General features: G+C 43.0%; 1 protein-coding gene across 1 annotated transcript; it reads left to right on the forward strand.

Moving 5' to 3' along the window:
• The first annotated feature begins 4,466 nt into the window (after window positions 1–4,466).
• Window positions 4,467–5,234, forward strand: FGFBP3 (fibroblast growth factor binding protein 3). Its single transcript, XM_065407157.1, has one exon. It carries the CDS (start codon window positions 4,467–4,469, stop codon window positions 5,232–5,234), a length of 768 nt encoding a protein of 255 aa, XP_065263229.1.
• Window positions 5,235–11,770: the final 6,536 nt, after the last annotated feature.

Below are 11,770 nucleotides of genomic sequence, written 5' to 3' on the forward strand. Positions count from 1 at the left end.
ATGGCATATAGTAAATTACTGTATATACTCGTTCATTAGCCCATTCGTTTATAAGCCGACCCCCCAAGATGGTTAGGTAAAAATAGCAAAAACTGTATGATCCTTTCATAAGCCGACCCAATATTTCAGGGGTTGGCAAACTTTGGCTCCCAGCCGTCAGGGTAAGTCGCTGGTGGGTTGGGACGTTTTGTTTACTTGGAGCGTCTGCAGGCACAGAGCCCCTCAGTTCCCTGTGGCCGCGGTTCGCCATTCCCAGCCAATGGGAGCTGCGGGAAGTGGCGCGCATGCCTGCAGACGCTCCAGGTAAACAAAACAACAATGTATTAAATATTCTATTCAATGATTCCATAGAGTTTAAAATCATCAGATTTTGGTGTAGACCTGTTTATAAGCCGACCCCCACTCTTTGATGTGTCAATTTTTTACCAAAAATATTCGGCTTATGAACGAGTATATACCGTAAATTCAAATTGTCATCGCTTGGGAGTGTTATAAAAAGGCAAAAACAAGATGAGCAAGCATCTTCACTCTATGTGGGTCTTAACAAAAATTTCATGAAGAATTTATGGCTGTTGCGTAACTCAGCCACTCATCTCCTGAGCTGGATGAGCAGAAGGCATATGATACTGTCTCTGCACAAATTGCACTGGTTCTCTACTTACTACTAGATCCAAGTCAAGTTTCAGGTACTAATCTACTAAGCCCTCAATGGAATAGAACCCAGATATCTCAAAGATTGCCTCTCTAATACTGATGATTGTTTAGTGGACTATGACTAACAGAAACCAGGTTTGAACTCAAGGGAGTTTGCAGATGAACCTTCTCAACAGCTGGCCTAAAGCCAAGGAGAACTCTCCCAAAAGATATCAATGAGAGTTCTATACCACTGACATCTTCAAAAAATGCTGTACTATTCTATTTTATGCACTTGTTGTGCATAAAAAATAATGTGCTTCACAGAAAAAACAAGTTAAAGTCCCAGCTCTTCAAAACATTCACTAACCAACTGTAGAAGAAAATGTGGTAGCACACTCCAAAACAGAAGCCAATGCTTAACCAAAGAGCAGAATGCAAAATTGCCTGTCACTTCTAACCTAATCATACTGATTTTCTGTAACTCATGTACAGCACCTTGATATCATGACAACAAGCTCTTTGGAAATGCTTATAGATCGAATACATTTTTGTACAGAATTTATAATATAGATGGGAATGTGAGACTCCTTTAATTCATACTATAGCTATTTGTAAATCAGGCAAAAACACTGGTTCAGACCATACCTTGCTTGCATATCTGGAATTCCCAGGGCAACCAACAGGACTTCCAGCTGAAGTTAACCAGAGTTTTGAATACACAAAAAATACAGGAACAGGACCATAAGTTATATTTTCAGTCATGGCAGCTATTGATAACTGTTCTAGAAATATTAGTATGAATACAGAAGACAATACTAGCTGGAAGAACAGGTATTAGATTATTATTTATGTAAGTACTTTGGGGAAGGAGCTGTCTTTTTGTTCTGTTTGTACAGTTCTAGCACCATGGGGGACAGGTCCATTACTGGGGCCCCTAGGTGCTACCACAATTCACACACACAAAATGAGCATGTAGGCCACCTTTCCCTCCAACCCTAGAAACCCTGATGGGGAAAACCCCTTTTGGTGATTATACAGCACACTCACTGTACCTTTACCAAGTATCTTTACTATTATTATTTCTTGCCTTAAGTTCCAGGTACAATGCAGCATGGTTACAGGGACCCTTTCTTGCTCCCTGGCTCAGTCTTTTATACAGCTTGTTTTTTTTTTCTGTAACCTATCCAGCCAGTGAGCTAATTAGCTCATTATACTCCCTACAGGTGCAAGTGATTCCCTCTAAGGGTACATCTACACAGGGATAAAAGACCTGCGGCCCCAGCTGGGCTAGGTCAGCTGACTCAGACTCATGGGTCTTGGGCTGAATGGCTAAAAATTACAGTGTAGCTGTTTGGGCTCAGGCAGGATCCCGAGCTCTAGGACCCTCCATCTTTACAGAGTCCCAGAGCTCAGGGTCCTGCCTGAACCCAAATGTCTACACAGCAATTTTTCAACTCTGAGTTTTTCAACCCATGAGCTGACCTGAGCTAATCAGTTTTGTTATGTTTTTATCCCTATGTAGATGCACTCTGACCGTCCAAACTCAATCACGCTACTTAATGCCTTCCTACTCTAACTACACCCAGTGTCCTGTGTGTTCTAAGTGACCAGGGTGCTGGTCCCAAAAGGGACTCTATTTATAACTGCTCACAGCACCCTGTCACAGTCCAAAATTAAAGAAGAAATCGCAAAAGCACATATAGGAAAAACATTCTGAGATATCTTGTTACAGCCTATTTTATTCTGAGAAAATTTACATTTCATCAGTCAAATGTATAAGTTTCAAAAAGTATCTAAAGTCTTGAGAATAGAGAAATTGTTGCTGATGTATATTCTAGTAGCCCTTCTGCTTGCTCAGGCATACATGGAGGATTGAGAGGAATGGGGTTGCTCTTAATTCTAGAAAGGGTGTAGTATTTTTTTTTCAAATGTGATTGTCTGGTTGGAGATTGATTTGTTATATAGATCCAGGCTGGCTTAGACCGGCATTGTCATTATAGTTGTTTTTCACAGGATATGTATTTTACATTCTATCCCAGTGCTTAAATCTTGAGAGGCAGACACTTTCAGTCAAATTAAATAAATGAGTGTTTATAAAAGATATGAGTTTAATTAAAATGGGCAAGATTCACCCTGATGTAGATAGAGCGCAATAATAGTTGTACCAGAATAACTCCCTATGTGGACACTCTTATTCTGGAATAGAAGTGCCTTCTTCAGATTTAGCTTAATCCACTTTCAAAGTCCACTTTCAGTCACCAAATTCTTATTCTAAAATAGGAGTGTCCACATGAGAAATTATTCCAGAGTAATTATTCTGAAATAGCTATATCAGTAAATTTCCAAGTGTAAACAAGCCCTAAGAATAATTTCTTTAACATTATTTTGCAGTTTCCTCAAAGCAAATAAAACAAGAGTCAATAATCCACTACCATACCAAACAAGTGAATAACATTTTATTAATTAAACACATTGCCTTATAAACCATGCAGCATATAGGTTTATCATTGAGTGGAATAGTGTAAACATTATGTCAAAGAAGTTCTGTTTTAAGGACTCGCTCTCTCTCTCTCTCTCTCTTTGGGTGGGTGTATGTGTGTGTTTGCATGCACCAGGCTGGGGAGGGGCATAGCCTGGGGTAGCCACTCCTGTGCTATTGATAATACATTCATGCTCCATACACCCTTCTAACAGAGACTAATCCTACATGCAGACTCACACACTTTTCTAGTAGACTACTCCACCTCACACAGTGCACGGTAAGTTTAACCAAAGAAGGAAAACAGGATCTGATTTTGTGAGGAATCGTTTTGTTTTGAGATGGGTTTGTTAGTGAATTCTGGCCACATATTATCTTTGATGCTAGAATTAAAAAGAGATTTGTTCTCCAATCATATTGCCAGTGGTCTTGTATCCATATTTACAAACATCTTTCTGTTTGTTAAGACTTTGACACTTAACTAATTTAGAGAATTTATTTTGAACTGGGAAATACAGCAAAGAGACGTTCAGAATGCAGTGAAGAGGATGTTAACTTGCTTTAGCCATGTAAGGAAAAAGAGAGATCATAAAACTGGAAAACAATATTGTAGAGAAAAATCTTTGTCTACCATTGATGGTGTTCTAAGAACCAATCTGCATAGCATAATATGTCAAAGCAAAAACAAAGCAGAGTTCGGTTATTGCAAATGATGGCATTATCTATCTTCAGTATATCGATTTCAAGTTTGTGTAATAAAACCACAAGTGAATACCTCAGGAACAGAAACGGTTTATAGTAAAACCATCCATCTGTGGAGAGTGCAGAGATGTGGTGCCTTCTGTAATTAACAGTGCCAATTTCTGAATGACCCTTTCTGACAAAGACTAAGAGCAGCACATCCCTTGGTCTTATATTTGATTAGGATTTAGGGAGCACTAATGAATTAATGTTTGCAGAGAGATTTGAAGTAAACAGCTATATTCATGACAAGTATTAATGTCTATTATTACTGAAGGCGGTGTCTCAGCAACCTTTCAGATACGCTTAATAAAGGCGTTATAAATGCTTCATAAATAATAACAATGACCAAATAGTTATGAATGACTGATCTAGTGGGGCATGCCCAATGCTGATGCGCGTGTGCTTGATGAGAGATGCATATTAATAATAATTAGCCATGCCTGTGGCTGTGTCGCTGTGCTGCATGCCCCCTGCTAAGTGTGCACCCTGTCTGTCTCTCTAGGGCTCGGGGGATGCCGAGGGCCCCTCGCTCCTTCGCCGGGACACTCCATCCCTGCTGCACTTGCATGACAAAAGGCAGCCGCAGCAGCTCCACTGACCTAATGAGATGAGGGTCTCCCGAGCCCTTCCACTGAGCCTCCTGCTCCTGGGCTGCCTGGGGGGCGCCGCCAGCGGGCAGGCCCGAGGGGCCGGTGAGAAAGCGGAGCGCGCCGCGCCCTGGGCGCAAGCCGGGCAGTTCTCTACCCGGGAGCAGCATGTGTGCAGCTGGCAGCTGGTCCGAGGGGAGGAGGCCACCGAGCTGCAGCTGAGTTGCCAGGCGCCTGGAGAGGGCGGCAGCGAGGGGCTCCAGTGCGTGTACCGGGGCCAGCCGGAGCGCTGCGCCGCCTACAGCGGCAAGAGCCGCCAGTACTGGAAGCAGATCCTGGGCAAGCTGCGCCGAAAGCGCCACCCCTGCCAGGACAGCAGCCCGCTCAAAGCCCGGCTCTGCAGCAGCAAGAAGGGGCCGCCCGAGGCGCAGCTGCGCCTGGCACCCCCCAGCCCCAGCTCTGCAGCGCCTGGGGCCGCCGGGGTCCCCGCCAGAGGCAAAGCCAAGGGCCGGGGCAGTGTCCAGGAGGCGCCTACGCTGCAGCAGCCCGGGGTCCCCGGCGCCAAGGCGATGAGCAGCGGGGCACACTCTAGTGCCCTGGAGAAGCGGGGCAAGGCGGGCAAGAGGAAAGGGGGTCCCGGCTCCCCGGTGCCCCCCGAGCAGCGGCCGCCCACGGCTGGGGGGAACCCGGAGCCGCCCACGGAGCTGAGCGAGGACCTGGCCGAGACCTACTGTGCGGAGCAGTGGCACTCGCTCTGCAGCTTCTTTGTGAACTTCTGGAACGGCTGAGGCGGTGGGGGGCGAGGAGGGAGGGAGGGAGACGGGCGGGTTGGGGGGAAGGGTCGGGCCCAGGCGGGCAGTCGGGTGGGTGGGGCGGAGCTGCGGGTAGGAGCGTGCAGCTGTGGGACACCCGGGTGGGGGGAGGGGTATAACTTACTCATTGGTACTAACCCTGCAGCCGCTGCTAACCCCGGGGCAGGGCGGGAAGCTGGGGCCAGGCCTTTGCACGGGGGGGTTATTGGCTAACATGACTGACCAGTCCCTCCTTCCACACTAAACAAGCACCATGCCGTGTGTAGTCTGCGCTGCAATTTCAGAGATATCTGCTCTGGGGGTGACAGGTGCCCCTCAGCCTACGCTCCGGTAGTTAAACCCCTAGATTTTCTGTACTGTGACTTGCGTTTACTCGCTGGGAAAGGGCTTCCCCTTGTTCACCAGGAGCAAACATGTGCCAGTGAGTTGTATTGCAGATGATGATGGGTGCAACATTAATAAAGATGCAACTCTTTTACAGCAGTGTGTGTGTGATCTCTGACTTGCCCCAGCCTGCTTGTGGCTGTGATGCCACAACTGAGCCCCGCAGGACAAACTGAGGAGGTGAGGAAGCAGTACCTTACATTAACTGACTGTTAACATGATTCCCTGAAGGTGGATGAGGACCTCGAGAGCCTGAAAGACTTTCCGAGGTGGCAGGACGCCTACACAGCACTGGAGCAACAGTGAAATTATACCTCTGAGTATATTGTGCAAACCTTTCATCCTACTGAAGCTAGCTATTCATACAAGACTTAGTTTATTTTCTAGTCTATTGTGAAAAGCTCCAGAGAAACAGTAAATATTTATGTGGCTATAGAGGCTGTCACCATAAGCTATTGCTTTCTCTGTTCCTTGTGTCCTGCATTGTGGAGTGCTGAGAAACACTTACTGAAGGGAACCTACTTTCTCTAGGTGCCCTGGGAATATGATCTCTTTTCCTCCACCCATGCAAATGAAACATTTTAATTAATATGCATTCAAATACACTCCTCTGAGTCACACAATTTAGGTACTTTTTCCTTAGCTTATTTAACTCTCTTTGGCTGGTATTCTTTCAAAGGTAACACTCTCCCTCCTCCCCGCCCCCCCCACTCCCTTCACGCTCACCTTTTCATAGCACTTCTGCAGCACCATTTGCATCAGTTTTCAGAAAATAAATTGAAACAGTGGTCTCCGTTGACCCAGCTCGCACCTGTTTTTCCTCAGGAAAGTGTCAGTTATTACACTTCACTTACTTATAGCCTCACCTCACTTTATTTAGTCTCATATTCATGTTATTTCCTACTGTGTGTGATTGTGTGGCTGCCATGGGGCCCAGTCATGGAAACCCTCAACCATGTAACTAGCCTTTCCTCAGTACCTTAATGGGACTGCTGGCAAGAAAAAAGAAAAAAAGAGAGGGGTTGTCGAATCAGATCCATATACTGGTTACGCTGATTTTTGTAAATATAAATCTAGGGCCCAAGCCTGCAGCTACTTATGCACATGAATGGTCCCACTGAATTGAACTCGGTGGGACTTGCATGTGTAAAGTTACTCATGTACATAAGTGTTTACAGATGTGGTTTTAATTATTATCTGCCTCTCTTCTCATTTCAAAAGGTGTGGCAATTTTATTTTTTTAATCAAAGACCTGTACTTATAATGGCAAAGTGTGATGTTCTGGCTTGAATAGGATCATCAAAAAGAAGAGCAATGTAAACAAAATATTGATCTTATTATAGAAACCATCAAAGGAAAATCAGAATTGCTACACACTGAATGGAGAAGTTCAATGAAAGTCAACAGGAATTTCACATACAATTGCTGGAAGAATATGGCTCTCGGTTTTTAAAAGCTATGACATTATTATGCTGCTGGAAAAAAAATCCAACTTTTCATATAGTGTACTATGTAAATTAAGAGACAAAAACCAGCTGGCTGAGGTTCTTATTTATATATTTTAACTGATGGATGTTTTCAGTGCAGATATAAAGACTGAGACAGCTGATGTCTTCCCCAAATAACTAGTTTCTACATTCCCTAAAGATGAAAATCAAATTGGAAATGACCCACCTTAAAATAGACCCCGACAGTTTCAAAAATTGTATAAAAAAATACTAAAAAATACACTAAACAAAAAGCCTGCGAAGGGTTTGCTCCTTTCTTGCCTAAACCTCTTTGTGATGTCAGTAGGAACAAGAATGAAGAGTGGGGTCCTATTTTGGGGGTAGGGGAAGATGTATGGGCCCAATCGTGTTTCGATTAAGTCAGTGGCAAGATTGTGATTGACTGCAAACAGTTGCTGTTGTTTCTAACAGATGAGAAAAGGATTCCTAAAAGTGAACTCCGTTTGGAGATTTGAGTCTCAGTTTTTAAATCAATGGGAGTTTTGTAGTTAACACAAAGGAACATTTAAATGGAGAGGGAAATGCTTTTCTCACATCGATAATGCGTTATCCAGTCTTTACAACTGGAACTATTTAAGTAGTTTATTAATTTTATTGGCTGGGCTTGATATTTTAAAGATAAACAAGTCAGTCATTTAGGTCCTGGTCCTCCAATCACATTGACGTGGGCAAATTCACTAGCCTCACCGATGTCCTTGTGGCTCCATATGGGGGTCCACTCAGCATGAAGCAGTTTCAGGATCATAGTCCTAAACCCTGCTTTGACTCGCTCTCTGCACGTATAAGCAGTTCAGTACATGCCCAATGCCACAAGCTTCTTTGAGACTTCTTTATACACTTGATCATTTCTGGCACTCTTTCTGATTTGCTCACCTCACACCAGAGATTTACCAGAGTTCAGCTGTGTTCCTCTGGCCTGGTAGCAGCATGGTTGGTGTGGGGCTCCTGTCTACTATGGGCCATAGCTAACACGAGAGACTACTAGATGTATTTCCAGGTACGCAGTCTGCATGGAAAGGAGAGATAAACACCAAGCAGCTGCATTTGAACCAACCGGGGTTACTTCTGTTTCCTGGGATTCAAGTGGGAAGTTTTGGGGTCAAAGGACTGAAACACAGGGCCAGGCAATTTTGGGATTACATTGGTGGAATCTCCAGACCTGAGTCTGGGTACTCAGGCTTGAGCTGCATCCACACTGCAAAATGACAGGGTTTGGACCCAAATCTCATTAAGACTCAGATGCCACCTCCCTGAGGTGGGTCCTAGGACTCAGGTCTGAGGGTTTGCTGAGCCAGGTCAGAAAGGAGTGTACATGGATAACAGGGAAGTTTGGTCTCAAACCTGAGTCTGCAGTCAGGTTTACAATGCAGTATAGACAAACACATAGGGAAAGAGACAAGAGTGTCTTTGTGGACAGCGTAATGAAAGCCTCTGCTCATTGTGCAGCAGTGGTCATTAAGAATACAGAATGGGATAGAAATTATTAAAAATATTATAATGCTATTACATAAATGAATAATACTGTATGCTCTTATCTGGAATACTGTATTCAATGTGGAGCGTGTTATCTGAAAAGAGACATAGCACAAATAGAAAGGATTCCAAGATGGGATACAAGCATAGTTAGATGCATAGAGAGAGACAGTTATGAAGTCAAATTGTAAAAATGGAATTGGTCAGTTTAGAGGAGAAACTATTAAGAGGCACATGATAGAATGATATAAAATAATAAATAGAACAGAGAAGGTAAAGTTATGAGAGGGTAAAAAGGAGCACCTAATACAAGAATAAGGGATGGCAGATGAAATTGAAAAGCAAACAGTTTAAAACTGATGAAAGGAAATACTTGAAATAAATAGCATGTGGAACTCATTGCCACAAAATATTTAAGGCCAAGAGTTTAGCAAGATTAAAAAAGAATTGGGCGTTATTTGGATAATGAGAACATTCAGTTACTGTATATAGGGTAATTTATTGTGTCTTGATATAAATCCTCATACTTTCAGGCCATAATCAATGACAAGCAGACAGGGCTCAGTAAGAAACTTTCCTTAATGGGCAGGTTAATCCATAATTGTCCCCTATGTAGTTTCTTGAACTTTCCTCCAAAGCATCTGATACTGGCTACTGTCAGTCAGCATACTGGACTATATGGACCACTGGTTTGATCTGGTATGGAGATTCTTATGTTGAAAGCAGTGGGGAAAAAATCCTTGTGTGTTCTTGAAACAGTACCCCAGAGTGCAGCAATTAGACCATCCCACAATATAGAAGATAAATTAGAATACAACATTAAATATAGCTGAGCAACACAACAGTAAACTATTTGTCATGCAATGCTATAAGTTGTAAACATCTCTAATGTTTTCACTGGTGATCTAAACCAGAATTTGAATACTGATTTCCAGCTGCTAAGCCTAGAGAAATATAGTTGCTCTGAAGCCTCCATTAAAATCAGGATGGGGGGAGGGAGAAATACGAAGGAATTACTACATGGAATATTCATTCCTTAAGGGGTCTCCACAGGAGCTAACTGTGGATCCAGATAAAAGATGGTTCAACAGAATGGCTGAATCTCCACTGAATAGGTTTCAAAGATGAAACATTTTGGCTCCTTAATATTCTGTTGAATACAGTCCTCAATTTGTGCACTTCCTTCCCAAGTCAGACCACACAGAAATTAAAGAATTTACTTACTGAAAACATGTACCAAAATGTGTAGATTTCTTCTTTTTACATGTCTACTTAAATAACATTTTCTAACAGGCCTATATTTTTCTCTGCCAAACAGACAGTTCAGTTTTTGCAGGCCAAAAAAGAAGGCAGAGGCAGCTTTAAAGAGGAGGTATTTTTGGTTCCAAGGAGTGATTTACATCTGCACACAATGAACTTTGAAAATTTTCCAGAAATGAAAGTGTGTAAATCACTCTAGATAAGGACATGAGGAGGGATTGCAGGATTTCCTTAACATTCCTTTTGTCGCAGGATAAAAAAAAGACTTGAAATAGGAACAGAACAGATTCTAAAAGATTCAAATGTTTCTGAAAAGTAGAAGTTACTTACCTTGAATAGCAACGGTTCTTTGAGATGTGTCCCCCTGTGGCTGCTCCATGTCAGTGTGTGCACACCTGTGCACTCCGGATCAGAGATTTTTCATCAGCAGTGGCTGTGGGTCTGCAACTGTGCCCTAGGCACCCTCAAGCTCTGCTACAAGGGCATACAGGGCGGGGCGGACCCACCACCAACACTCCAGTTCCTTTTCAACTATGAAAGTCCAATAAGAGACTCCAAGGCAGAGGGGAAGGAGGTTAGGTTGTGGATCACCTACAGGGAAACACATCTCGAAGAACTCCAGTTACCGTACAAGGTGAGTAACTGCTCCTCATTCTTTGAGTAGTGTTGCTAGGGTGCTCCCCAACAGGAGACTCCTGAGCAGTACCTCCATGATGGAGGAGGGTGCTGATGAGGTGGATTCAGTACAAATTGTAGAACAGCCTCATCAGCTCTGGAAGCAGTCACAAGAGCATAGTGCTGGAAGAATGAGTGTAACGAAGACCTGGTGGCTACTCTGCAGATGTCTGGGAGAGGTATGTTTCTCAGCAGGGCAACAGAGGTAGCTTGACCCCTGGTGGAGTAAGCAATAACTCTCAGAGAGGGAAAACCCCTGAGGCTTTGTAACAGGTTAAGATGCATCTGGCAGCCCATCTGGACAATCTTTGAGTGGAAATTGCCTGTCCTTTAATTCATTCTGCAATTGAGATAAAAAGTCTGGGTGAAGCCCTAAAGGCAAGAGTTCTTCTTACATCCAGTGTATGAAGGCTCATTTCTTCTCTTGAAGAACCCTCTAACCCTACAAAAATGAACTGCAGAAATTAAATTATTTATTTAATTGTGGGTAGGCAGTGGGTTATTTTTGCTACACAATTTAAGAAGCCACAGTTACCATCATTTTATCAGATACAGAATTTTATTACATTGTTGTGTGCATACAAATATTTTAAATAATTTACTAGCTAAATTTATGAGTAATTCTCTGGACACTGGCACCCTGAATGTTCTCAGGGCTACAAAGTTCATTGCGGTGTAACATACAAAAGAAACTCACATTCCTAAGGCCACTATATGTTAACAATAACTTGGCAAAATTTGTTTCATTGGACTTTCCCCATCTCCCATCCCTATTACATCTTCCTCCTTCAGAGTTTGAGAAACTTGCCCAAAGCTTCATATCTAACATTGTCTTTTGCTTAAACTAGGCTCACTTCATTCCAATACATTTCAAGATATATATCTGGATGGAAACAAAGCATTGAAAGGGAATCATGTTTTGATATTTTAATAGGGAAGGACAAAAGATGATGCTTTAAGAAATTAGAACTTCTGTGTCAGTTCAAGATTATATTGCTAGGGACAAGATTCTGTGGAAGTCAACTGGGAAAAAAAAACTTGATATGGCTAAACTACAGAAAGTTTCCGCAAGAAACTTCAGTGGCCATGAAATGTAAAACAATGTAAATGACTGCTGGAAGCTGTTGCTAGGCAACTAGTGCTCCACACATAAATGGTGAAGCAGTTCCAGACCAGCTTGTAGTTTGACAGTTGGAAACAGAGCTGGTTGGT

This window comes from Emys orbicularis, chromosome 7 (genome assembly GCF_028017835.1).
Source record: "Emys orbicularis isolate rEmyOrb1 chromosome 7, rEmyOrb1.hap1, whole genome shotgun sequence".
NCBI classification, from domain to species: domain Eukaryota; kingdom Metazoa; phylum Chordata; order Testudines; family Emydidae; genus Emys; species Emys orbicularis.

Excerpts from the sequence above, each read along its gene's own strand:
- FGFBP3 (XM_065407157.1), top strand. The coding sequence starts at position 4,467 with ATGAGGGTCTCCCGAGCCCTTCCACTGAGCCTCCTGCTCCTGGGCTGC.